The sequence below is a fragment of the Oratosquilla oratoria genome, chromosome 31, assembly GCF_046742065.1.
Source record: "Oratosquilla oratoria isolate Oo_2021 chromosome 31, ASM4674206v1, whole genome shotgun sequence".
Classification (NCBI taxonomy): Eukaryota; Metazoa; Arthropoda; class Malacostraca; order Stomatopoda; family Squillidae; genus Oratosquilla; species Oratosquilla oratoria.
Window position 1 is genome coordinate 43,954,465 of NC_134807.1, and position 27,500 is coordinate 43,981,964.

At 39.1% G+C, this 27,500-nt stretch overlaps 1 protein-coding gene across 2 annotated transcripts in view; it reads left to right on the top strand.

Moving 5' to 3' along the window:
• The window catches only part of LOC143041530 (sodium-dependent proline transporter-like), a 134,375-nt gene that overhangs the window by 6,805 nt on the left and 100,070 nt on the right, over nucleotides 1-27,500 (top strand). Inside the window, exon 1 of one of the 2 annotated variants that reach the window (XM_076213512.1) lies at nucleotides 15,983-16,197. The exons of the other annotated variant lie outside the window; for it this stretch is intronic. Coding sequence (XP_076069627.1) covers nucleotides 16,171-16,197 — 27 coding nt within the window. The 5' untranslated portion in view covers nucleotides 15,983-16,170. Of the gene's footprint in view, nucleotides 1-15,982; nucleotides 16,198-27,500 lie in introns of those variants that run through there. 2 annotated transcript variants of the gene reach the window in all.

Consider the following 27,500-nt stretch of genomic DNA (forward strand, 5'->3'; position numbering starts at 1 on the left):
TTACACGGGGGGTAGCCATAAAGAAAGGCATAGTAACCACTCCCACCCATTCCATCCCCTACATATTCCACTCCCGTCCACCCTCCTCCCTCCCCCCTCCCTCTCATCTTGGCACCTCCTGGATGACGGGTCATCCCTGCATCCTGTCCAAGGCCCTGGGTCAGAAGCAGTGTCGCAAGACACAGCACATCCATAGCAAGGCCGCTTCATTAATTCGGCGACCCCCCCCCCCCTCTCCGTCCCCTCATGCAGGAAAGGAGAAGACAGGGAGAAATCCCTTCGGGCTGCGTCAAATTATTTCTCATACATACTTCCATACTTCTCATACATACATACTCGTGCATCACAGCATCATCCATACACAACCCTTCTCCATTTACCCCTATCTTCTGTCATCTCCTGTCCTTCCTCCACAGACATTCCTCTCTTTTGTAATGCCCCTTTTACCCCATCCGTCCATCTTATCCTAGGACGCCCCCTCATATTCAATCCTTCCACCTCTGCCTTCCATACCTCTTTTATTAATCTTTCTTCACTTGTTCTTTCCATGTGTCCAAACCATCCTAATATTCTTTCTTCAGCCCTATCTCCCAACTCCCTTTCCACTCCTGTTCTCCTCCTCACCTCATTTCTCACTCTTATCTAGCCTAGTAACCCCTATCATACTTCTCAGACATTTCATCTCAAACTTATTCAAACTCCTCTCATCCTCTCTTATGTTCCATGTTTCTGCCCCGTAAGGTGCTTTCGGCACAATCACTCTTTCATATAACCTCCTCTTAGCATCCATTCACAAATGTCTATTTCTCATTACACTTTTTAATCCACCAAGGCATTTACTCGCTTCTCTCAATCTACATTCTACCTCCACCCCCACTCCCCCCTTTCCTGCCACATTCGCACCCAAGTATCTGAAACTATCCACTTCTTCCAGCCTCTCTCCCTTAATGCTCACTTCCAGCCTGCTGTCATTCTCTCCCCGTGTACATCTCATCACCTTACTTTTGCCCACATTTATCTTCAGCTTCCTTCTTTCATACAACTTCTCAAACTCTGTCACTAACTTTCTCAATCCCTCCTCTGATCCTGCTACAAGCGCAGTGTCGTCAGCAAACAACAGCTGGTTTATTTCCAACTTTTCCCCATTTTCTTTAACCATCTCCAACCCCTGACCCACCACCCTTGCATTCACTTCTAGATTGAACAGCCAGGGCGACATAACACATCCCTGACGAAGTCTCACCTTTACCTCAAACCATTCACTCTCTCCATTTCTAATCCTAACACAAGCTCTACTACTCTCGTAAAAACTCTTGACTGCTCTTAACAGCTTTCCTCCTATCCCATATATCTGCAGTACCTCCCATAGTGCCTTCCTGTCTACCCTGTCGTAATAATGAAAATAATAATAATAATAATAATAATAACAACAACAATAATAATAATAATAATAATAATAATAATAATAATAATAATAATAATAATAATAATGATGATAATAATGATAGTAATAATGATAGTAATAATGATAGTAATAATGATATAATAATGATAATGATAGTAATAATAATAGTAATGATAATGATAATAGTAATAATAGTAATAATAGTAATAATAATAATAATAGTGATAATAATAATAATAATGATAATGATAATAATAATCATAATATTATAATGATAATAATAATAATAATGATGATGATAGTGATAATTATAATAAAGATAGTAATGATAATGATAATCAATAATAATAATGATAAGAATAAGAATAAAAATGTGGATAGGAGGTAAAGGGAACACGGGCTGAGGGAAATACTTTTATTCCTGACTAATTTCGCCTGAGTGGCGAAACTAGTAAGGAATAAAAATATTTCCCTTATCCCGTGTTCCCTTTACCTCCGATCCACATTCGTCACAATGTTCACACAATAATAATAATAATGATAACAATAATAAGAGTAATAATACATACATATACCAAAGGCTTTTTCCTCCTGATAAGGGAGGTAGCCAAAAAAACAAAGGCATAAAAACCACTCCCACCCATTCCATCCCTATCACACTCCACAATAATGTTGATAATAACAATAATAATAATAGTAATAATAATAATAATAATAATAATAATAATAATAATAATAATAATAATAATAATAATAATAATAATAATAATAATAATTTGGAAGTAGGTAGAAACAACTTTGCCAACCGTGTAGTTAATGAATGGAATAAACTTCCTGCACAGGTAGTGCAATGTAGTTCAGTTCAAAGCTTTAAGAATCATTTAGATAAATACCTAAGTAAGATGCTGTAATGATTATAATTTATCTTATATTATTTGTTTTTGTTTTGTTATCATTTGTCTGTCTGATTTTTATTTATTATTAGTTATATGTCAATTTATTATTATTTACTATTTACCTGTTTGTTTATTATTTAACTATACCTATGCATTTATTTATGTATTTTATTTGTTATTTACATTATCATAGTTTTTATTTATTATTTTATTATTAATATGATTTTTTTTTCGCATCCGACCTAGATATGGATCAAAAGGTCTCCTGTCGGCATGCTCCGCCTTATAATAATAATAATAATAATAATGATGATGATGATAATAATAATAGTGATAACTAATAATGAATAGTAACCGCTGCAATAATGATAAAAGTAATCTCACAAAATTATCTTGGTACGCACCTTTCTGTCAAATAACAGACTCGATTCATTTGTGACCAGTACCTTAGCCAAAGATTTAATCATAACGTTTGTGCTTTTTCCCACCAGGCACCGTGTTTATTCAGGATCATGACACCCTATAGAAATATATGATAAAGTAAAGCCTGACTGTAAAATGATCTTGTATGTGCTCAAATCCGGTGCGCGTGATTGTTCAAAATGCACTTGACATTTTGTGAAAAACGGGGACAACACCTGCAATCGTGGTCACCACTAACTTCCTGGTCTCCTAAAAAAAAAAAAATAAATAAAAAAAAAAAAAAAAGAGAGAGAAAGAAGAAGAAGAAGAAGAAGAAGAAGAAAAAACTCATAAGAAAACCTCTACTGACTGTGAATAAGCTTGGCATAAATATTTCAAGGCAGCCAGTGTCCTGTCGAAATTCCTACGCGTCGTCCAGGAGACGACTAGAATGTAGAAATATCTCGCTGTCCTCCATCAACAAACTGACAGAGATCATTACTTTTTTATTCTCGTATTTATTATTCAAGGGAGTCCCGTTGCTTTGACTGTCCTTTTACTTTAGATTTGGAGCATTTGTCATGAAGTGAAATTACGAGTTAAATTCTGTTAACCTCTTTTTTTCGTAAGCGTTGTAGGTAGAATGATATCACAATGGAAAAAGAGATTCTGTATTATTGAATTGCGAAAATTTGAGTATTGATAATGGTACCAGTGTTGTACCTTTCTGAGTTGGTCACAAATGAGAAACACTGTTTTGAATGAGTGAAAACACTTCTGTCAGTTCGTACGAAGCTGGAAACCATGGGGGAAGTGGATGGAGACTAGGGTTGTGAAGCACCGTGATTGAGCATCTTGTAGAGACATAGCCAACTCCTGGAGAAATCATAACACTTTCTCTTTCTTGAATAGAAAGCTAGTTCATCTGTTATGACTGACCAGGGTTGTTGAAACAAAAGAAATGCTTTTGAGATTTTTCTTCTTTTGTTGTATGAATAAACGCAATGAGAAATCGTTAGAAAGTTTTGATCGTTCTCGGAGGTATTCGATAAAGAGTCATGAGATTTCGTCTCGTCATTTTAAACAGTTTTGTCTTTCTAAAAACGTTATGCATGTATACATTCAAACGCGCATGCACGCACACACAGACACACAGTGTTCACAAACACGTGTACACACGCACGTACACACGTGCAAGCATTCACACACATTTTTGTTATACTTAATGTGTCTTTTCACCAGATAGCAGTCACCAATTCAACCTACAGAGTTTGTTTTATAGTTCGTGATATAAATTTCAATAGAAGGTTAGAACCAGCTTATTCACCACTAATTTGAGTGTCAAAATAATCATGAATAATAATAAAGGCTTACGTACACTTGTTTACCATTTTTTCGTTTAGCATTTTCTCTTTTTTCGAGACATTTGATATTTAGATGCGAAAAATTATTTCTTATCTAATTGACTGCCGTTAGATAAAATTGTTTATGGGGATTATTTATTAGTTATAGAATGAAATTAATATGTGCTGAGACAAAGCGACGTAGAAAATGTAGATTGTTGTGACGTCATGTCACTTTTAGAAACATTTCGCATAATTATTTCATGAAATGCTAATACACGTATTTCAAAAACTATAAGGCAAGTTAAATTTGTAAACATGACCACATGAAATATTATTACTGGTGGTTTAAATATCAAAACCTATTAATTGAAGTCAAGTTTTTATTGTGCCGTTCAATTTCAAAACAGCACTTCATGATAACGGGAAGTATGATCATCAGCTAATCCCGTTACAGTACAACTTGTGGGCAGAGACTTATTCGTAAAAGTCGATTAAATTCGTGACAAAAAGCATGCTTTGACTTGACCAGTCCCTCGCAAGCGAGATTCAATCTTTTGAATATACTTTTCTATTTCATATATCCTGTTTTATCTTATTTTATTTTATTTTATTCTACTTTATTTTTTCTATGTTTTGTCTTGTTATAGACTCAAAAGGTCTCCTGTTGTCATTCATGTTTATTTTTTGATCCATTAACTTTAAGTTTCCTATTTCAGTAAATCCTGCCAACTTCTCCATCATCAAGCCCTCCTCTTTCATCCGCTTATATTAGGTTGCTTAATGTTTATTCTTTTCGTTTTCTTTTAGCCTCACCCTTCTACACATAATTTGTGTTCACCTTTCTCGTTACTTTATACATATCCAGGTGAAATAGCCATGGTGACATTGCATACTCCTGCCCTAAACTAACATTTACCCCAAGCATCTTCCTCTCCTTATTCATCATTCATACCGGCTTCACACTCATTATGAAAAATATTCACTATCTCTAAATTTTACTCCCTTTCTACTTATGGTCTCATAGTTCCCCATACTTCCTTCTGATCTACTCTATCTCAAAATCCACAAAACACAGGTACAGTTGCCGCTCTCACAAATCTCGCTAAGTTGTTTGAAAAAAAAAAAAAAAATGTGCACAACACTTTTCTTTACAAAATCTATACTGCTCCTCTTTTATGGCTTCCTATGTTTCTCTCATTATCCTTTGTGCTATAGTTCTGTTATACACTTTGCCTAGTTCTTACAGTGGAAAGAGTAAGCTCTGTCCTCATAAATTGGCACTATACATGTTTTTTTTTTCTAATCCTCGGGTACTTTCCCTCTCATAGCATACATTACACATCGTTAGGATTTCATTACCTTACATTCACACTTACCTTATCAAGTCCCACTATTTTTCCATATTTCAGTTGCATCTTCCGTTTTATTTCATTAATTGGTTCCCTCTTTACCATGCTCCTGCCTCCTACCCATCTCTCTCCAGCGCTGATATTTCAACTTTTTTCTTTTTGTTCACATTTCGCTTGTTTGCGAAAACGTCGTCATAACTCAAAAAACTGAATTTTTGAGTTATCTATACAGACATATTCATCTTCAAACACGAATTTTTTTGGTAGCAGTGTCATATCTGTAGCTCAAAAATTGACCGCTAGGGAGTGCTAAATGTCCCAACGACATAACCTTACATGTTCCAACTTGTTCCAACAAATATTTTAGACTTAGTAAAGATTATGACTGTTTCAACTTCTATAAACTTTAGAGGCGTATGTGATGCTCCAAAAAATGTTCCACCTATGGTGTTTGAGGGCTTTTTATAATATTGAGAGCGTTTTGAAACTTTAAAATGCCTCTCCTGAAAAATTCGATATTTTGAGTTATGACGACGTTTTCGCAAACAAGCGATTTACCATTTCCTCATCAAAGTTCTCCGTTCACTTTCCTATAACCTTGTCCTCTTCTGCTAACTGCCTTCCATTCCTGTCCTTGACCCCACTTTTCATCTTTGGCTTTCTAAGTTATCTTACTTGCTATCAGAAGAGTTTCTTATTCTATCTAAAATACTTGGATATCCTCTATTTTCAGCTCGCATCACTTTTGCAGATTGTACCTTTTTTTTTCTACGTCGTTTTTTCTCCATCCACAGCTTATGTTTATACATTTTGTCCCTCAGCACTTTCCAGTTCCATCTCTCATTATCTTTTAACTTTCCCCTCTCTCCTTCCAACTCTCCAGTTTCTGTCTTTCCATTAATCCCACGTTTCCCTCGTCTGCCTTTCATACTCTTTCCCCATCTCATTTTACTTCAGTTTCCCAACATATATTACATTCTCCACGTTTGCACCTACGCATCTTCCTCTTCTCCATTTCCATTCGCCAGTAGAAGCTAATGATCCGATATGCTGCTTCCTGCCCCTCTCAACTCTGCCACATCCAACATCTCTCATCAACTCTGGATCCACATGTTTAATCATACTTCTTGTATCTCTACTGTCATACTTTCACGAGTAAATGTAGATCAGTTTCTGCTTGAGACACGTGCTGTGAACAACCATACCCCTTCTGCTGAACAATATCAATCAAATATTCCCCATTCTCATCCTCCCCAAGCACCCCAAAATGGCATGTCATTCATTTAATGTATTCATCTTCCACTTCCGCGTCTATACTCCGTCACTGTAGCTCTCTATCCTCTTCTAAATGATTTCGTGTATTCGCCTAACTCCAGCCAGAAAATCTCTCTCTCTCTCTCTCTCTCTCTCTCACCTCTCTCTCTCTCTCTCTCTCTCTCTCTTTCTCTCTCTCCCTCTCTCTCTCTCTCTCTCTCTCTCTCTCTCTCTCTCTCACCTCTCTCTCTCTCTCTCTCTCTTTCTCTCTCTCCCTCTCTCTTGTGCCTTCACACCCAGTCACCAACTTCATACCACCGAATCTCACCTTAACCTACATGATTCGTTAATTTACATAATTGCGATCGTAAAACCACTCCCACAAACCCTTACTAAACAATACAGACAAGCTTCTCTTTGCTTTCTCAACCCCTGATTTATACCTCCTCATATCCCCCACCCTACCACTCACCCTTGCCTTTCACTTTGGTGTCACTCATTGCGAGAACGTTCAACCATCGCTTCCATTATCTGCATTGACTCCCTCCTCTTGCACATACTGTTACATCAACCCACATTCCTACAACCAATGCTCAGATCGAGGGCTCTTTGGTAGTTGGTCAGACTTCCAAATTGCTCTTCCTCCACCTCAACCCTCGACCCCCCTTTTCTCGTGTTACACACTATCCGGGAGGTGAGGGTGCTGCGCCCCTCAAGCCTATTTAGTACGCCTTCAACGACATGCAGGGAATACGTAGATGATATTCTTGTCCCAACCACTAGGCTTTTCTGTTGTTTAGGGGGGATGGGGAATAAAAATGAGATGGAATTCTAGGAATAGTGCAGGAAAGTTTTGAGAGAAAAGAGTAATTTATAATTCTGTGTTAGGAATATCATTGAATCTAGCCATATCAAACATGTCTTTCCTAATTATTTGAATTTGAGTACGGGTTTATACAAGTTGGATTATTCTGGAAATATGTGGCCATTATATCACGCAATGCCTAATGTGAGACGTGTATATCTGTATACTCGTATAATCTAAAGAATAAAAGGATGAGCTAAAATGTATATAATAAAAACAGTTTTTAATCAAAGGTGTGAGTGTTTGTCATGTGAACTTTCGTTGATCTTTTGCTGTGTGGATATTCGTTGCATTATCTCAGGGATTTTGTTTTACTCCTACTCCTGTCCCAGAAAAAGGGATACTTTATGCCAACTTTGTCCACTTATTTCATCGTTTCGAACACAACAGTCATGTCACCTCTCTTCCTTCTTTCTTCTTGTGAGAAGAGATCCAGTTTTTCTAACCTTTCCTTATATGGTCTGTCTAATGTCTGCTAGGTTGGGGACCTTCTTGGTCGTTCCTTATACTCACTCGATCTCACATATAACTTGACTGTGTGAGAACCAGGCCAATGATACATAATCCTATCTGGCGTAGGCTCCTCACCTTCTTCTTCTTCTTTCTGTCATTGGTACTTTCCAAGTCACTGCTGCATATCCCAGCCTGGGCTGGATCAGACGCTCTTATGTTTTTTCATCATCTCTCCGTCCATAAAGGGAGACACCTGCCAAATGTCATCAGCAGTTTATGTTTCACGAAACCTATTGTTCATGTGCTTATCGGGTAACAGCACTTCCTAGCCCCTTCTCTCTCGCTGTTATAATTGTTTCATTTCCCGTCGTTTAAATAATTGATGGCCTTGTTCTGCTTCCCACTTTATCTTCTGTACCTGCTGATTGTTCCGCAATGTAGAGATCAGTCATGTTCTTGGTCTTCCTCCTTATCAGTTTGAATTCAATCCTTCGTATTCCTTGGTAATCGAACGACCTAACCCTCTCGGTCTTTCCATTTATATGATAACGATTTTCATGGTCTTTTCGAGCAACCATCACCTAAGAAACTCTGTTTTATATACCCTTGCTGTTTTGCTGTGAGCTGGTGTTGTAATTGGAAACTTAGTTGTTTAGTTGTAGTTTTGAGTCCCGCACTTCTCTCCAATTCCCAGCAGTATTTGTTGTTACCTACTCCTACAGTCTAAGCGCATAGGGCAAAGGTGGCGGCTTTGGCCGCAACTACACGGCCCCTGGTATTGGCTCCTGTCGTTCTTTTACTGACTGTTGTTAGCAGTTTCCCCTAGAACTAAACCACATAGCCTTCGCACGAAAACATAATGTTCAGAACTGATTTACAGTTTTCATTTGCAGAAAGAAATTAGTTTATTCCACTAATATGTCACTGTTTTCATGATCCGAGAACATTAATATACTCACTTATCCTATTTTACTCTATATTATTTGTAAAACGATAGCTACAACAATTACGTTCCATTATTCATATTTTTTTTACATGGTATGGGACATAGAGAGAGTAATCAGTAACCCCATTATATGACAAAGATTGGATGAATTCAGTTCACGTCTTCAATTTTTTTTTAAAGGAACCGGAACGGCTTCTGTCCTTCATTTATTGAAAACCAAAAAGAAGATATTCAATTTACGAAGACACAAAGTTTTCAAATTTTCTTACAGTATCCTCAGTGAGTATAAAAGATCTGCGGAGGCAATCCAATCCGATATGGTTTGGAGACTGAAGACTTATTTAGCCATTCAGAAGCCACCAGTGTAACGTGCTGTTGGCCCCAAACCTCCCCTCCCCCGCCCCGCAAATGTTGTAATTCGACCTTGATAGGAACCAAAATTCGTCCTTGTGGTTTGAATTCACAACGAAGTTCAATGAACAATTTCACTTAACAGTGATGTAAAAGCAGGTATTAAAGACTACGGTATATGCATTTTAATTTACACCAGTTTATATAAGAACTATTGAAATACATCAGTTCGAGTGTTTGCATTTAAACGTGTTTGGTAGAATAGAACTTTACCTACGTCCATCCACTACCATTCGATATCTATGATATAAACAATTATTTGTAAGAGGACATTTCAGAGAAAAAAGATCGCAGATACTAACGTATTACGTTATTCCTACTATGCAATACGTTTATGGTCATCCTTTTGACTAAACAAGGAAGTTTGATAGTTATAAGTAAGGCAATGACATTTGAGTAAAAGCTCCAAACATTTGTAAGAAGTACCGAAAACGTCCCAATGAATTGCATGAAAATGTATTCCATAAACACGTAAAAGGATTGGATAACTTCCTTTATGGTGTTGAAGTTACTTCTTGTAGAATCTCCGAAGGCGTGGCTTGGATGATTTGGGTCTTGCACATCTGTCAGCATGGATGTATTTGATTTCATAGGGAATGACTCTCTTGCTTGTGCTTACGAAATTGAATGAATGAATAAGATAAATGAATAAGTAAATGAGTGAATAGATAGAATAAAAGAAAATCAGCCCAGTCACGCTAGAGGACTCCGTGTGTACCCATCCCCTTGTGTAATTATTTTTTTTTATATAGAAGAAAATTGTGCACACGCGTGAATGCGCATTAGTACACACACAAACATATACATACAAACACGCGCGCACACACAAACGCGGGCTAAAAACGTAGTAGCATGGTTATGCGAGAAGAGTGTTATCTTTATAGAGTGTAAAAGTGGCATTTGGGTTTATGAATGAAAAGATTATACGGTGAGGTAAATAGATGTGATTAGATAAAACACATCGACTCAAAATACAGATGGTATGTGATCCTTTTTATAAATGTGAGCGTTATCAATCTGATAACAGCTGTTTTATTGGTGACTCTGTCTTTTAGAAATTCGAACAAAATTATTTGATTTGCAATTTTGTCTTCTGAACGATATACAATACTTATTAGCTTACATTATTTTTATGGCTGGAACAAGTTAAGATACTACCTTTGCGATATCGAAATGGTTTAGTATTAATTATTTTCATATAATTTCATATTTTCTTACTGCGAGGTGAAACTGCTCGATTTCATAGTAAGGACTCGAATTACAACAATGCAATTCTAGCCAGCCGCTGGCTTTCTCCGCATGTATTAATGCTTGGAATGAAGAATTTGCGATATTCTTTAATGATGACCGGCAGAATCTTTTGGGAAACTCGAAGAGAGTGTCGTCGTGCTAATGACTGCAGGGAAAATGCATAGTAAAAAAAAAAAAAAAAAAAATTATGCCTAAGACAGATATTCTATCAGTGTCTACTACTTCATCCAAAGACTTCTGCCTTCACTCCTCTAGTGAATCACAATGGCTTACGTTGACAAAACAAGAGGCGGGCAGAACTTCGTGTCTATAACGAGATCGGATACAGGGATATACATAACTACAATAAATAAGGAAACAACTAAAAGCAGTCAAATAAAATAAAAACAAAATAACCCCTTGGCAAGATATAGAATGAAGTGTTTATCCAACTGAATCTTAAAATTTCGAACTATTTCATTCAAACGCATCATTGGGAAATTTATTTAATTCATGAGGTACGCGGTTGGTGATACTGTGTCTGCCTAGTTCTAGGTTGAATTATGTCTCAATAGCTTGAGGCCGCCATTTCTCGTACAGTTAGTATGTGGTACAAAATATTTTAAATTCTGATGTTACCACTTCCCTTAAAAATCTTTATCAAGTCGCACCAGTTTCCATATTCTTAAGGAATGATAATTTCAGATGGTTGGGGAGCTTTTCGTATGGTTTATTTCTTAACCGTAAACTTAAGAGAAGCCTTGAGAAAAAATATAATCCCGTTTGACTTTGTCTCTGGGTTCAAGTCGTATTGAACAACAGAGAAAACAAAAAATATGTCCAACGATGAAATATATGTCATTCATTAACCTTCAGCTCAATGAAAACATCTGTCAGTAGTCATAAAATCAATATAAGTCTTGTCGCTTTCGTTCATAACCAAATGCTGTTGTTTAAAGACGAAACCCAACTTCTCTTCCCGTAAGAAGAAGAACAAAGACGAGGAATTTGTTGATATCATGTAACTGCGACTACTAATGGTAGAAATGAGAAATTAGGCAAGAAAAACCGCCATCATTCCACGTGGCCGTGTCTCATTATTCCAGAAGCACTGAACCTAAGGGTCACATATCGAGGTCTTCGTCTGGAGAAGGGGAGGCATATGGACGTCATTCAAACTGGTTCCAGGACCTGGATTCCGGGTTTACCCTGGGCCACTCAAGCGTCACTCCTCACTTCCGTCAGTTTCCAGGTTGACATATTTTTGGCATCTCTTTGTTCAGCAGAGTACGACTAAAGGATAAAGCACTTCCATTACTGACTTTAGTTATCTTATATTTCGTATCGTATATGTATAAGCTAAACCTGAATCGCAGAATATATTCCAAGTAGAAAAGTAGTCTTGTTGCTTTATTTACTAAAAACATTACTTTGCATGTACCCACCATAGTTTTTAATGGACAGAGCTGCAAATGCATCTCAATTTTGATAACACTCTAAGACATCTCGTCAACCTTCGTTTCTGGCGCCTTGATACATGAGCAACGTTGCATAGACCTTCCAGGATACGCCCACTTCCTGCAGCCAGCATACCAGTCGGCGCGGTTATAGGACACATGGCACGTCCTAGATGGCACCTGCATATTCTCCATTCCCTTAAGAACCATTGGTTCATTGCGAGTACGTAATACTTCATCTGTCGCCAAACAATTTTGTTCAACATGGACAAATTACTCGTCCAGAAGAGGTTAGATCTGAACAAAGTTCTTGGCAGCTTGGAACCTCGGCGTTGCACACGTGAGCTCAAGGATGCGTCCAAGCCTTGTCTTTTCTTAGCCACACCTGCATTACTGTGAGCACCCAAGCGATGTCTTTCCACCTATTGTGTACAAGAACGAACCGTTAACGTTGTCTTAGTGTTCAAATGAATCTTTTGTAGAGTTTTGTCTTGTGCTTAGCCTTAACTTATTTAGTTTTGTTTTTGTAGTTATGGGCTTGACGTAAGAACAAGCTAAGGTTGATGTTACATTCCTTTATTATTGTTTATTTGTTTGGCCACAGGATTGAAAGTCTTTAGGCCACGTTTCTCTTATAGTTTGCACCCTATTGCGCTACCAGACCCCATATAGAGAATCTAAATCCTTGTGGCTGGCTTGTATTTTTTTGATGGGAGAACCGGCAAATAATTTGATAAAGCAAGTAGGCGGTCTCAGTCTGCAAGGGATCTGGATCAGGTGCCAGCTTTTTCGAGCCAGGTGTCTCCATCTACCCTAGAATATAATGTAAAAAACTATTATATATCTGCAACAGTAAACCTATGTACCGATGCCCTCTTCGTAAGACCACATCCACCTTAAGTTCACACCACAAAAATTTTTCACAAAAATACACCTATTCAAACTTGTGAGCGCGCGCATATATATATATATATATATATATATATATGTATATATATATATATATATATATATATGTATGTATGTATGTATGTATATATATATATAACAATTATGGAATATCTTTTATTAATCTCGGGGTTTCCTGTTGGGAGGAGAATATTATAATTTCCAATATAGTTTGGTTTCCCGCTAACAGTATTTCTGCAATATTCATAGATTCTCTTAAATTTCCTCTGTGGAACATCTCTCCTTCTTTCCCTAAACCTACTTTCTCTTTCTCACTAAAACCATGTTGGCTGGGCATACAAACAGCAATTTGTATTCGGTCTCTTACTTTCTCTATTCTAATTTCCGATCCAAATCTGTCTGTTGTGCATGCGTGCTCAATGATCTGGCTGTCTGCCGTGTTCCTGAGCTTGAATATCCAATATTTTTTATAATCTAGATCAAATTGAATGTTTAATATTCCATTAATTAACAAAGGCTGTCCAGAATTCTTCGACGACATAGCCTCTTGTGTGGGACGCATTCTGTCTCACTCTCCCTTGTCTGAAACCTTCATATTAGGACATTTGTCCACCACCAGCTTTGTCTTCCTCCTTTTTCCCTGGCCCAGCCGATGAATCAACCTTTAACTTTTCTATCTTGAATGTCTTGGGACTAGTTTAGTACCCTATTTTTAACCCTAGAACCACATCGCTGTTTTTGACGAACGTGAACCACATCGCCGGGAGAATTTTACCCTTAAAAAAAAAAAAAAAAAACTCAACTTTAAAGCAGGTTTATTATAAAATAAACATTGAAAGAGTAACTCTTAAACTTTAAAATGATGATATGTAAACTTGATTAGTACTTTATGTTAACCCTGTACGTGATTTAATGCAAAGTAAGGTAAAGTCACTAAACGAAAAGTGTGTGCATGCGCGCGGGAGAAAATCTCCCTGCGATGTGGTTCAAGGGTTAAGATGAACCTAATATCGTACACCTCTTTTGTCATCATTCCTAATCTACCGAAGTTTTCTCTCCAATTCATACCTCCGATGAAGCCCTTAATCATTACTGTCATTTCTATCTGTTCACTATTGCCCCAAAATAGTCCTTCACCATGGTGAGACCTCTGCTGTTACACTATACATGAAAAATAACATAGAATCTGTTTTTTTTTTCTAAGTTATCCTAATACTGTATGCACTCCTTCCTATGCCCCTAATTTCTCATTTTCTTTCTGACCGTTCTGTAGTAATTAACAGTCTCCCACAAAGCTAGCTTCTTTTCTCCGACACTAAACATTTTCGGCTTGTCCTTTCCTAATAAACTCAATGTCTCAGTCATTGCAAGAGCAGCTACTGATTGTATATGAGATATGTTTTTACCTTGTGTGTATTACGCCTCTCATTTTGAGGTGACTCATCTCACGCATTAAGTTTATTGTGTAGACCTTGGGACAGTGATAACGAGCTCTGCTCCACAGAGCCCTGGTCAGTCTTCCAGGACTGAACTCCCGACCTTATTCCCGTTAAAATCGGGAATTCTTTGGGACAGGATCGGCCAGAAGCTCCCGCTGTGTAACCGCTGCTCGGACCAGCCACATCAACCAAAGGGTCTGGGGGACCTCCGACCGCTTGCAAGAGGAGATGAAGTCTTTCGCTTCTGCAGCTAAGCGCTATAGATCCTGGGAAACGTTACTATATTTAAATGGGGCCGCGCTTCAGTGAGCCATAATTCCGAGGGAAGTGGAGGCTAAAGTCATGCTCTTTCTCTTGCGTGTTACGGGGTTATTCAAACACTCCCCACATGTGCTACCGGCCCATGCAACAGTTGTACTTATTTTGAGTGCAGGTTGCCCATGGGTTGTGTTCCACACGAGAATGGAGAGATAAGGGAAGGGAAACAGGACTCTGGTAGTGCCTTTATTACCACTGACTCTTGAGACAAATATAGGTCAAAACCGGTCGAAAGATGTCAGTCACATAATAAAGGTTCTCCCACCGTCCCGTGTTTCCCTCCCCTTGTCTTCCCGTACCTGTAAATCCTACTACACGAGAATTTCTATTTCAATTGTGGCGTTCATTTCAAATCCGCGGGGAAATAACTCGAATCTACAACACTCAATGTTCTTGCCCTGTTGGATGATTGGTATTCATCATAAACACAATCAACCTCTACCTGGTAGTATAACCGGAAGTATGTTTGTCTCACATTCGCTTAGTTGTGGGTTTGAATCCCGCACTCCGCTCCGATTCCCAGCAGTGACTGTTACTTACCCCCAACAGTCCCTGAAGGGCATATAACAAAAGTGACGGCTTCGGCCACAGCTACGCGCCTCCTGCCGTAGGTTCCTCACCTTCATCCTTAGAAGTATGTAGAAAAGATATATCTTATGTTCAGACTGTGTACAAATATGCATATAAATTCGCCCTCGAGCGTATAATGTTTAATATGCTGGTGAAGAATATACGCTAGAGTGCAACTTAACTCATCAACAATCATCATCAATTAGGGGTATCATACGCCAGGGGCTACGTTGCTTTCCTCACACGCCGGCGCCAGTCCACACGGTCTCCTCTCCGAGCAAGTTCCCATGCAAACACCCTCCCCACTCCAAACTGCTTTCAAAAATGTCTCTTATATTACCTTTTAGGTTTCCCTCAGCTTAATAAAATCACTTGGCGGCGGTCTGAGTGTTTGCACAACTCGTCAGTGGCAGTGATTAAAGACGCTCGTACGCATGCTGAACCACGTAGAGTGATTATCATGTGTTGGTTTATAATCGAGCCATGGAAGAGATACTTCAACTGGGTTTTCAATGTGTATAATTTTCGACGTATGTGGAACAACATAAATCATAATATTGACAAAGCCTCCTGTTGTCACAGAATCAATTTCACGCGTAGTTGAATGGGATGTATGCAACGATAAACGAGCGAGAAATTCGGCTGTGTATACGGTACTCGGCATCTCGTCGCCTGTAAGCCTTTCGACTTCGCTCTGTTGATCTGCTTTGCGGTGCGGAGCCGAGTGTGGGTCTGCCGCAGCCAGCTCTCTCAGTGTTGCTCAAGTGCTTGTGAGAAGAAAGTGCGCATACGACTTGGCCCGTTTGATCTTGCTGTACATATGCATGGCTTTTAACTTACCACGATAATTCTATTCATGGTTCAAGGTTGACAACAAATCTTGTACCTCGTTCCCGTGGCCGTCGCTACTCGCCGCCATAATGCCCTCGTATTCCTACAAAGTTAATGTGAGTGTTTTTGGAAAGCGAGTCTGTTTGCTCAACTGTTACATGCAGCAGTGATGAGCTCTACTTTTTTAGACAAGTCTGATGACACAGGCTGAACAGTGCACTTTCACATATGGAGTTGCTATAGGAATACTTGCTCACATGTTTTTTTTTTTAGATTATATCTAATATTTAAGCGTTCTTTACTGTGTGTGCATTCCTATAATTCTAGTTTGGTCTTAGGGTAAGGTTAGGTTGAATATCAGATAGAATGTTTGGGTTACTTGGAACCTTGGACCTAAATATTTTTGCATGAATATACAATAGTGTGTTCTTTTACAAACCCATGGTCACGAGGGAGCTTGTTTGACAAGTGTGTTGCGTAATCAAAAGTACACTTTTTGCTTGCGATTGGGTTAGTAGATAATCTGTCCGTATATTTTATTCCGATAACTAAACACACACACACACACACACACACACACACACACACACACACACACACACACACACACACACACACACACACACACACACACGAACAAGTTAGATGAGAATGTGGTGTGTGCAAAAACGATACACGAATTTAAAAACAGTCTAGATAAAACGAGATATGAAGACGGGACACTACGAGTATAGCTCCCCTTCCCGTAAAATACAACTAGGTAAATACACACACACACATACACACGCTGAACGAAGAGAATAATGTAAACAAGACCAAGGGAATATCAGGAACAACAAACAGACTGCCTCCTAACCAGGAGAGACTAGAAGCAAAACGCCTGCCACCATCACAAGAAGAGAAAGAGGTGGCATAATCGAAAGGTTCAGGGCAATGAAGAAAATTAAGGAAATTTACAGCTCATAATTTGGGACGGGAGAACTTCACAAGGTCATGGGAAAATAAATAAATAAATAAAACATACCTGAGGGATGTCAAGATGCGCCAAGTCCTGGAATAACCTTGAAGATGCAACAGCCCAAAATAAAACCATGGGTAGATTTAAATCTAGGTATGATAGCTTCAGAAAAAAGAAGGGGTCCCACAAACATAGTTATTTTCTTGTGTACTGCAAATATATAACCAACACACGCGAACGCGTATACACGAAACACATACACACACACAAACGCACACTTTTATATATGTACATATATATGTGTATATATATATATATATATATATATATATATATGTATGTATATATACATACATACATATATATATATATATATATATATATATATATATATATATATATATATATATATATATATGCTCGTAGTGACCCGTCTTTGAATCTCTCAGCATCTAGTTTGTTCTTAAATTCTTGTATGGTATTTGTACACTCTATTGTTCCGTCCAATTTGTTCCAGACATCCACCAATCTGTGTGGAAAACTTTTTTTTCAGATCTCTTCTATAACTATCCTTTGTGAGTTTCTTTTCATGTCCTTTTGTTTTTCTTTTATCCCATTTAATAAGTCTTCTCTATCAAGGACTTCCATGCCTTTCATGATTCTGTAAATGGTCAGTAGATCTCCTCTTTCTCTTCTTTGTTCCAGGGTTGGTAGTTCCAGTTTAGACAATCTTTGTTCGTATGTCAATTTTGAAAGTGTTGGGGCCATCTTTGTCGTTGCTCTTTGGATTTTTTCTAATTTCCTTATGTTCTTATTTGTACTGGATGTCCATATTGTCGCAGCGTACACCAGTCTTGGTCTTATCAGTGTGACTGATATTTTTTTTTGCCATTACTTCATCCAAGTAATTAAAAGCCACCTTTATTGATCTTAGTAAATTGTAGGTTTCTCCAACTATTTTGTTTATATGCTTGTCTGGGGACATGTCTTTGGTGATAATTACTCCTAGGTCCTTTTCGGAGTTAATTTTCTTTACTTCCTTTTTTACCGATTTTATATTGTCCTGATATTCTTTTTTGTTTTTACTTTTTTTCCAAATTCTATTATACTACATTTCTTAATGTTGAAGTTCACTTCCCACTTTTGGCTCCCTTCCCAGACTTTGTCCAGGTCTCTCTGTAGTGATTCAGTCTTTTTCTGTACTTTCTTTAGTAGCTTTGCGTCGTCTGCAAAATTCATATAACAAACTATACTTTCACCCATGTCATTTAAATATATAGCAAACATTATCGGAGCTAATAATGAACCTTGTGAGACTCCACTTATCATTTCTTTCCAGGTCGAGTTTTTATCTCTAAGTACCATCCTCATTTTTCTCCTATGCAAGAAATCTTCCATCCATTTCAACAATTTTCCTTATACACCTCCTGTTGTTTCGAGTATTCTTAACAGCTTTTTGTGTGGTACTTTTTCAAACGCCTTTTGTAAACCCAGGAAAGTACAGTCTGCCCATCTGTCCCTTTCTTGCATTATATCTACTAACCTTGAATAAAAACAAATCAAGTTTATGGCACATGATCTTCCTTGTCTAAATCCAAATTGTTTTGGATTCAGTATATTGTTTTCTTCCAGCTGTTTAGTTCATCTACTTTTGATGACTTTCTCACATATTTTAGCTATTGTGCTTGTAAAGGAAACTGGTCTATAGTTTGTTGGGTCTTCCTTATCTCCCCCTTTATATATTGGCACAATATTGGCATTTTTCCAATCTTGCAGTACCGTTCCTTCTTTGAGTGAGCAATCTATTATCTTATATATTTTGTCCGTTAGTTCATCTATACATTCTTTTAGTATCCAGCTTGCAATTTCGTCCGGGCCGTGTAATTTTCTGACATAAAGGTTTATTATTTGGTCTTTTATTTATTTCTGTGTCACAATTATTTCTTTCATTGGGGGGTCTTTCTCCCTTTCCTTCATCCCAATTGTGTGTATTTTCATTTGTGAATACAGATTTGAAATGTTTTTTTTTTTCATCATTTCAGCCATTTCCATATTTTCTATATATTCTGTATTCCCTTGACGTAGTTTCACTATTTCCTGTTTATTTTTTAATTTACCTTTTATATATCTGTAGAATAATTTAGGTTGATCCTTACATTTGTCTATTATATCTTTTTCATAGTTTATTTTTTTTTCCTCCGTGCGTATTTTTACATATTAATTTCTTAGTTTGATATATATCTGCCACTTGCATGTTTTTTTCCTATCTTTTCCAAGCTTTGTCTCTTCTATCTTTTGCCTCACTACATTTTTTGTTGTACCAGCACTTAATGTACACCTTTTCCTGTTTTTGTTTTGGTACGTATTTATCCACTCCTTCATTATAGATTTCTTTTAATATCGTCCATTTCTCTTCCACCTGTGTTTCTCATTAAAGAACTTTTTCCAATTAGCTTTTTGAAAGGATTTCCTGAATTTTCCAAAATCTGTTTTGTTATACATTAATCTTCTTTTTTTTGTGTGTGTTACTCATTTCTTCCCAAAATATATTTCCTCTTTTAGTCCGAGCTCAATTAGTATGTGGTCACTCTTCCCAATTGGTGCCTTGTATTCCGTTCTATCCACAATTTCAGGCTCTGACGTAAATATTAAGTCTAGTCTCGACGGTTCTTTATTATTCATATATCTAGTATTCTCTTTTACCCATTGAGTCATTGTGTATTCACTGGTCATGTCCAGTAGTATATATACGTGTGTGCACACGCTTTTAATATTGAACAGGAAGCTGGAATTGACCAACATAGAGAAACAAAAATCTGAACGAGGATAAAATTCTCTAAGTATAAAGCAAGAAATGTGAAAAGCACATTAGGCACGAATTCCAGCACCTGCAATCTTCTCCGATTCCTAGCAGTGACTGTTAACTGCCCTAACAGTCCCTAGAGCGCATAATAGGGCAAAAATGACGACTTTTGCCGCAGCTACTTAGCGCCTCCTGGCGTAGGCTCCTCACCTTTTCAACCCACCGCTATCCTGTGATGTTCTATGTAAAAGATTCTGGTTTCTAAGTGTAAATATTCTGTTGCTGTTGTTTTCGTACAGACAGTTATTATTCCTACAGATTTATTTTGTCTTATTTGCAGAGTGACTTTACCTTTCTTAATTGTTAGACACCGCATCCTGTCTGTTCGCAATTCGCGACGACAATTGTGGCCTCCGGGTTTCAAACCCGACAAAACCGATCCGTTCGTAATCGGCTCTTGAACACGTCTTATCTCGATGTGAAATGCAGTCTCAGCTATATTGACCCTAAAGCTCTCAAGATCCGCTTTAGGGACTTTAGAGATGTCCCTACGGACCAGAGTCAAGTATTATTCTTTTTATGATTGAAAACTAATATACACTCAGAAAAGAATGCTGATCATTCTTAATTTCTATTATTCCTCCTTTATGTTGCCATCTTTGGAGGTCTCTTTAACAGCCTATTCATCCTATTCATCGCGATGTTACCCCCCCCACCCCCAGGATATATGTGCAAGTTGTCGGCCGTGAAATGTAATACCTCCTTGATTCTCATTTTTTCTTTTTTACATCTTTGTATTGTTGAAAATGATCACGTTCAACCTGTCCTATACGTTTTAATTCTTTCATACCTCCCACACTTTTTTATATACTTGACCTTAACAGAGATATAATGTATTGGACATCTTCATACCTTTTTTTGCTCATCTTGAAGGAATGTTGATGAAACCTTTGCTGTTACTTAGACACAAAATTCTACTAGCCTAGTATGTCTTATAGAATCCATCCAGACCCCCCAACACACACACACACAAAACATACACACACATACACACACACACACACACACAAACTTGATCCAGATTTCCTCTCTGGCCTTCCTAAAACTGCTGATATACATAATTACTGAAACTAAAATAAACCTCTTCAAGGAGTCTACAAAATTCTGTTCATAAACCCATTTTTTTTTTCATTTTATCCTCCTGCAAGGATTATGTAATCACAGAATGCTTTGGAATTAAACCTAACAATCTGAAGCATCATCTCTTGAATATACAGCCAGTCGAAACCAAAAATGCAATATCTTAAAAACTTGCTTAGAATGGCAGCGTCCTTCCCTCGCCGTTTCTTACTGTAGTGACAAGTCGCCAAGGGTTCAGAAACGAGGAGTGGCAGGTTAGTCATGGATTTTTTCAGGGCCACAAAACCTGTCAGGTACCACCAACTCACAAACACCTCGATAGTCTTTGCTTACGAATTATCGAGATTGTCTTGATCGTATACCCCAAAGAAAAGAAATATTCAAGTCTTGTCTGCGTTTTTGCAGTAAGTGGCATCTGCCAAAGAGTTCATCAAAAGAAATACCTTGTGAAGACGGAGCCTTTATTAGTACGATTCGCTGGTTAGAACTTTATCAAGTACATGATAAAGCTTCAAAAAGCGAAATGTCGTCGTAATAAAAGCTCCTTCTCCACATGGAATTTGCAGTAGACTTCAAAGGACGATAGGGAAGTGTAAATGTACATATATATGCATAGTTTAAGTGTGATCCCTCCGTTGGTATGTGAAGGCTGGAGTTTGTAAACTGCAAGTGTGCGTGTGAGAGTGTGTGTGTGCCGGCATGTAGACAGCAGCGACACGAGGACAACGAAGCTGAGGAGAGGGAAGTATGAACCTTATATTTTTAGCTGACAACAAAGAACGCATGCGTCGCGTCCTATCGCACGGACACGCATGGGGAGAATGATGTTTTCTTTTTACCAGATAAACAGCGAGCCGCTTTAAAGATATCGAACAAAAACTATCAGGAAAGGCAAACGTCATCCCTTTCCCCATCCATTAGTGTCGTTAGCTCAGCTTATGCGGAATGGTTTCTGTGTCCTTCGGTGGTCTCGCAGGTGGGAAGGTAGGAAGCGTATGTCGCCGCGTCGGGTTGTCCTTGAACACACGCTCATGCGTACACCGTATATATGCGCGCTGCTTCACTTTGGAATGTTATATGCTTGTTGCAATTGTTGCTGGTGTAATAACGGCTTGATATCACTGTACTGCGAAGCCTTACCATGTTTATTTATTTCGAACATGAACGATACGAATAGATCTATTGAACCATAAAAAACGCGTTCACGTCACAAATTTACGACCCAGAATCCGAGTTCCCTGAAAGATATCAGCCACTGTATTACTCACAAGTGGAATCGACTGTGCCTTGGCCTTTCCGTTGAGCTGTGCTCATTTGCATATAATGTTCGTACCAAAGAAGAATTCTGTATTTGTGTATGATAAATCGCGAATTTGAATAATCGAACAACGACGTAGTATGTAGGGCAGGATCTGGTACAGTGCTGAGGCGCGCCGTTCGACCACCTCCTCCTCCTCTTCCTCCTCCTCCTCCTCCTCCTTCTCCTCTTTCTCCTCCTCCTCTTCCCCCTCCTCCTCTTCCTCCTCTCCGTCCTAACCACCCGACCTCACCCCCCACCCCACCCCCTGTGATCCCCGCCCCGATCACTTGCCGTCCGTATCTGAGGTCCAAAGATGCCTCTCGTCCTTGGACCAGAAGCAGACCAAAGTGTGAATGTGCGAGTTCATATTGAATCTTCGGACTTTTGGACCCTGCCCGTTACCATGGTCTCAAGAATGACGGACCCGGGCAGGAAGTGGGGTTGGACCCTTCAACCACATATTGGTCTACTAACACAGTCCGCACCCCCAACCACATACATGCATTCTTTATTCCCCTTCCTCACCAGCGCTGTCTTTGTAGATCTTACAGCCGCCTACGATACAGTCAATCATAGGGCACTCCTCTTGAAAGTCGCCAAAACACTACAGAATCACACCTTGGTTCACATCATCCAGTCTCTTCTAACAAACCGCCGTTTCTATGTGGAAATGGATGGCAAGAAAAGCAGGTACCGTTTCCAGAAGAACGGACTCCCACAAGGATCTGTGTTGGCTCCAACACTGTTCAACATTTATACCAATGACCAGCCACAGTATCAGAATACCCATAGGTACATCTATGCAGATGATCTGTGCATTGCCACTCAGTCTGATTCCTTCAACACCATCGAAGACCGACTATCAGAGGCCCTAACCACACTCTCCACGTACTACAAAAAGTGGCATCTCAATGCGAACGCAAACAAAACACAGGTGTGTGCATTCCACCTTAAAAATCACCAAGCCAAGAGAGAGCTACGAATCAGATGGAACAACACTGATCTGGCACACCACCCACACCCTGTCTATTTAGGTGTTACTCTCGACAGGACTCTCTCTTACAAAGAGCATATCAACAAGTTGATTGGAAAAATCTCAACCAGAAACAACCTCCTCAGCAAACTTGCCACCACCAGCTGGGGAACAGATCCAAACACCCTGCGACAAACAGCTTTGGCACTGTGTTACTCCACTGCAGAATATTGCGCACCAGTATGGGCCAGGTCATGCCATGCACACAAAATAGATCCAGAACTGAACAGGTCGTGTCGAATAATTACAGGTACCCTAAAACCAACGCCATTACATACTATCTACAGACTGGCAGGGATTCCACCTCCCCACATTCGGCGCGAAATAATGACCAAGATAGAAAAATATAAACAACAAAATGATCCCAGGCATCCACTATACGGTCACCTTCAGGTTGGACAGAGACTGAAGTCTCGCCAAAGCTTCATGACGGTGGAGGGACTGGATCCAACCCAAGCTGTGGCCCATAGACTAAAATGTTGGCAGGAATATGACAATCTGGGCCATAACGAGGCCATACCATGCCCAAACGAGACCTTGCCCCCAGGAGCAAACCTAACCAGGAAGGACTGGGTTACCTTAAACAGAGGAAGAGCCAAGGTGGGCAAAACGAAAGAAAACAAACACAAGTGGGGATACACCAATAGCCCCCAATGTCCCTGTGGCGAAGTACAGACGATGGTCCACGTCCTCCGGGAATGTCCATTGAGTCCCTATTGCTCCGACCAAGACCTTAGGGAAGCAAATGAAACTGCCCTTATATGGACACGGTTCTGGTGCGACAAGATATGATGATGACCAGCTCTTTGTGGTTGACCAGACGCACAAAGCTTACAACACAGATGTTTCCCTGAAGGATAGTGACGTAACGAATCAGTCTTCTTTGAAGCTGTAGCGGGCATTGAAAACAAATATCGAGATATTAATCGTTTTTCGTTAGCCAGAATAAAAAAGATTAAGTATATCAATATGTTGAATAGGCTGACTCTCGTCCATGTAGCGGCTGACCCTCTCGATACAATGGCGTACTTTAGAAAAAAATATATTATGACAGTCGGAAAGAAGGTAAGGAACCTACGCCAGGAGGCGCGTAGCTACGGGCAATGCCTTCATCATTGACCCATGAAACGCTCAGACAGTTAGGGCAGATTATAGTCACTGCTGAATTTCGAAATGAAGTGCGGAATTCGAACCCACAACTAAACAAATGCGAAATCAGCACGCTTCCGGTTACGCCACCAGCGCACACTCGGATCCTGGCGTATCCTTACGAAGGACTTTGCGAGAAAATGTCAGGGAATTAAAAGTTCTTAATCACCTTGTCTTAGTTTCCTTCTCCGTTAAAGTCTAACTGGTCTAAATGAATAGCATTCATATGTCACTCGTGAGGCGAATTTACGAGCATGTGAACCCGCCTTGAAAGGAAATTCTGCAACTGATCTAGACCATACTCAAACTGCGGCTTGTGCAACCCTCACACGCACGATGGAATCGACCGCTGCTCGAAAGAAATGAACACCTATTCGTAGGACGAAATCCTAGCTTTGGTTGGCCGCCTCTTGTCAGTCGAGAGATAATTTTCACTACTCCATTCGGAGGGAGGGGTTATTGCTCTGGTGTCAGTCTCGGGGAGTTTCATCCGATGACATTGTTTCGACTGTGTTCTGCAAGAAAATAAAAACATCACTGGGAAGAATATGGTGACCTGTATCCAAGTCCACCTTAGGTGACCTCGTCTACCTTCTTCTTTACTTTGGTTGTTGTCGGATCGTTCTCAAGGCTTGTCTCCAGGGCTGCCAGAAGTGTGTCGACACAGTGGGGTGGAGTGGGGTGGGTGGGGGCGGGGGTTAGGAGAAGTCTTGCTAGAAGGCCGCCGGACCGGTGGTTATTATTATTCCGAGGTAAGATGAGGTACTCGGCGAGATAGCGCTGTATAAGAATAAGTTCGCGTTTATTTCTTCCTCATCCTATTCTTCTTCATCCTCTTTTGTCTTTTTGTCTTCCTCTTCTTCTTTTCTTGCTCTTCATCCTCTTCTCGTTCTTCTTATTTTTCTTCATGTTTTTCCCCTTCTTCATCATGTTTTCTTCTTCCTCTTTTCTTCTTCTTCTTCTTCTTCTTCTTCTTCTTCTTCTTCTTCTTCTTCTTCTTCTTCTTCTTCTTCTTCCTCTTCTTCTTCTTCTTCTTCTTATTATTATTATTAGTATTATTATTATTATTATCATTATTATTATTTTTCTTCTTTTTTTTCTTCTCCTTTTCCCTTTTTCTCTTCTTCCTCTCCTCATCTTTTTCTTCTTCCTCATCTTCTTTGATGAAATTACCGATTCGATGTTAGACGAACTATGATCTGTAAGTTATTAGAAAAAAAGAACAAGGGTTGCCTTCCTCGGGCTCTTCGTCTATCTATTCTTCCAAATAAAATCAGGTCATCGTGTATTTCCTACCTGACGATGTGGCAGAGAAATTGTAAGTCTTCAACTGATCGTGTTTTAAAAACCAGAGCCGAAGAACATCGTCTGCCGTCTGGTGCTACCCATAATAAAGTCTTCAGATGTTGTATTTGTTTTTTATCTTTAAAAGATATTCAAAATAGCTTAATCGAGATCAATTTTAATTGTGTGTGCGATTTGAAGTGTGTGTGTGCGTGTGTGTGTGTTAAGGACTATAGTTTACCAATGCTCCTATTCTTGTAGAATCTCGCGCTACTTCTCGTGCAGTGTGTGTTTGCCTAGGAGAGAGAGAGAGAGAGAGAGAGAGAGATAGAGATAGAGAGGGAGAGAGACTATGTATTCACGTACTCGGTGTGCGGTGTGTGTCTGCATAAATCTATACTCCTAAAAATAGCAGTATAACCTGGAGAGCTTTAACAGGCGTGCGGGGAACTGCAAACAGATGCATTGCTTTGATTCCGGTAAAGTTTCATACCGTGGTTGATTGAAACGTGTATGTACAGTTGGTGGTAACAAAAATAGCGGTATAAAAAAACACACACACAATCTGGGGGAAATGCCCACTGAAAGTCTTATTTACTCCTGACAGATTATTACTACTATTACTATGGTTTCCTTTGTCTTTGCTACCAGATACCAAGAGTATTTTTGTATTTTGTCGGTCTCAACCAGCACTTCCATGTTTGATGACAATATCCCACAGAAGCGGTAGACTCACTTAGGTGGTAAAGGAGAGATTTAAGGTCAGCAGAAGGAAGTAATGGCAGAAGTGATTAGCATTCTTCTTTGAGGATAGATTAGTTTTCATTCACAAACGAATGCTGCGTGAATTGGCTGCTTAGAAACTGTACAATGAATACACAAGACAGAGCCAGATATGATTAATATTTTTCTTTGTGTGGAGATTAGTTTTCCATTAGCAACGAATGCTGCGTGAATTGACTGCTTAAATTTTGTGCGACCAGAACCCAACAGTACCCAGATAACAACACAGTATTTCTTCTCTAAGTGATTTATGGTCCCTCTCGGAAGCTGTAGGCGGTTTCCTGGAGTCCGCAAGTCTTCTACAAGAGAGACCTGGGGCAACGGATTGAATGAATACCCAAGCCACCAGATACCAAGACTGTAGAGGGAAAGGTATCCAAGAACTTGTGTCCACAGCTATATCTAATTTGTTTCAAGCTGTTCAGTACATTATGATTTAAAGTTCTTGCTGCATTGCTTCTGACCTAAGGTAGTGGGCGGGATACAGGGATGACCCATAATCGCAAGGAGCTAAGATGAGAGGAAAAAAGAGTGGTGGATGAGAGTGGAATGGGTGGGAGTGGGTATGTGCTTTTTTGACTAGGCTACCTCCCTTATAAGGGTGAAAAGAATTTGGTATGCAGATAGAAAGATTAATGATAATATGATAACTGAGATTTTTAATTATCCTAACCAGACGAGAAACAGTGAAGTACAACTGTCAAGCCGTTGAAGTATACGGATACAGTACCGTCGACCGCGTGATTAGAGAAAAGAGTAATTTCCCCAGAGAAGCAACGTAGTGAAGTACACTTTGAAGTTTTAAGAATCAGCTGGGGAAACACTGACTGAAGGATTGTGCCATTCTGAGTTTTCCTGTTAGTCGCCTTGTCTACACTACCTCTCTCCTCTTCCCTCACCTCCCACTCTTGAAGTCTTTTAAATGCTTAAGGAGCGAACATACCACATTACTTGACTACATACTTCATC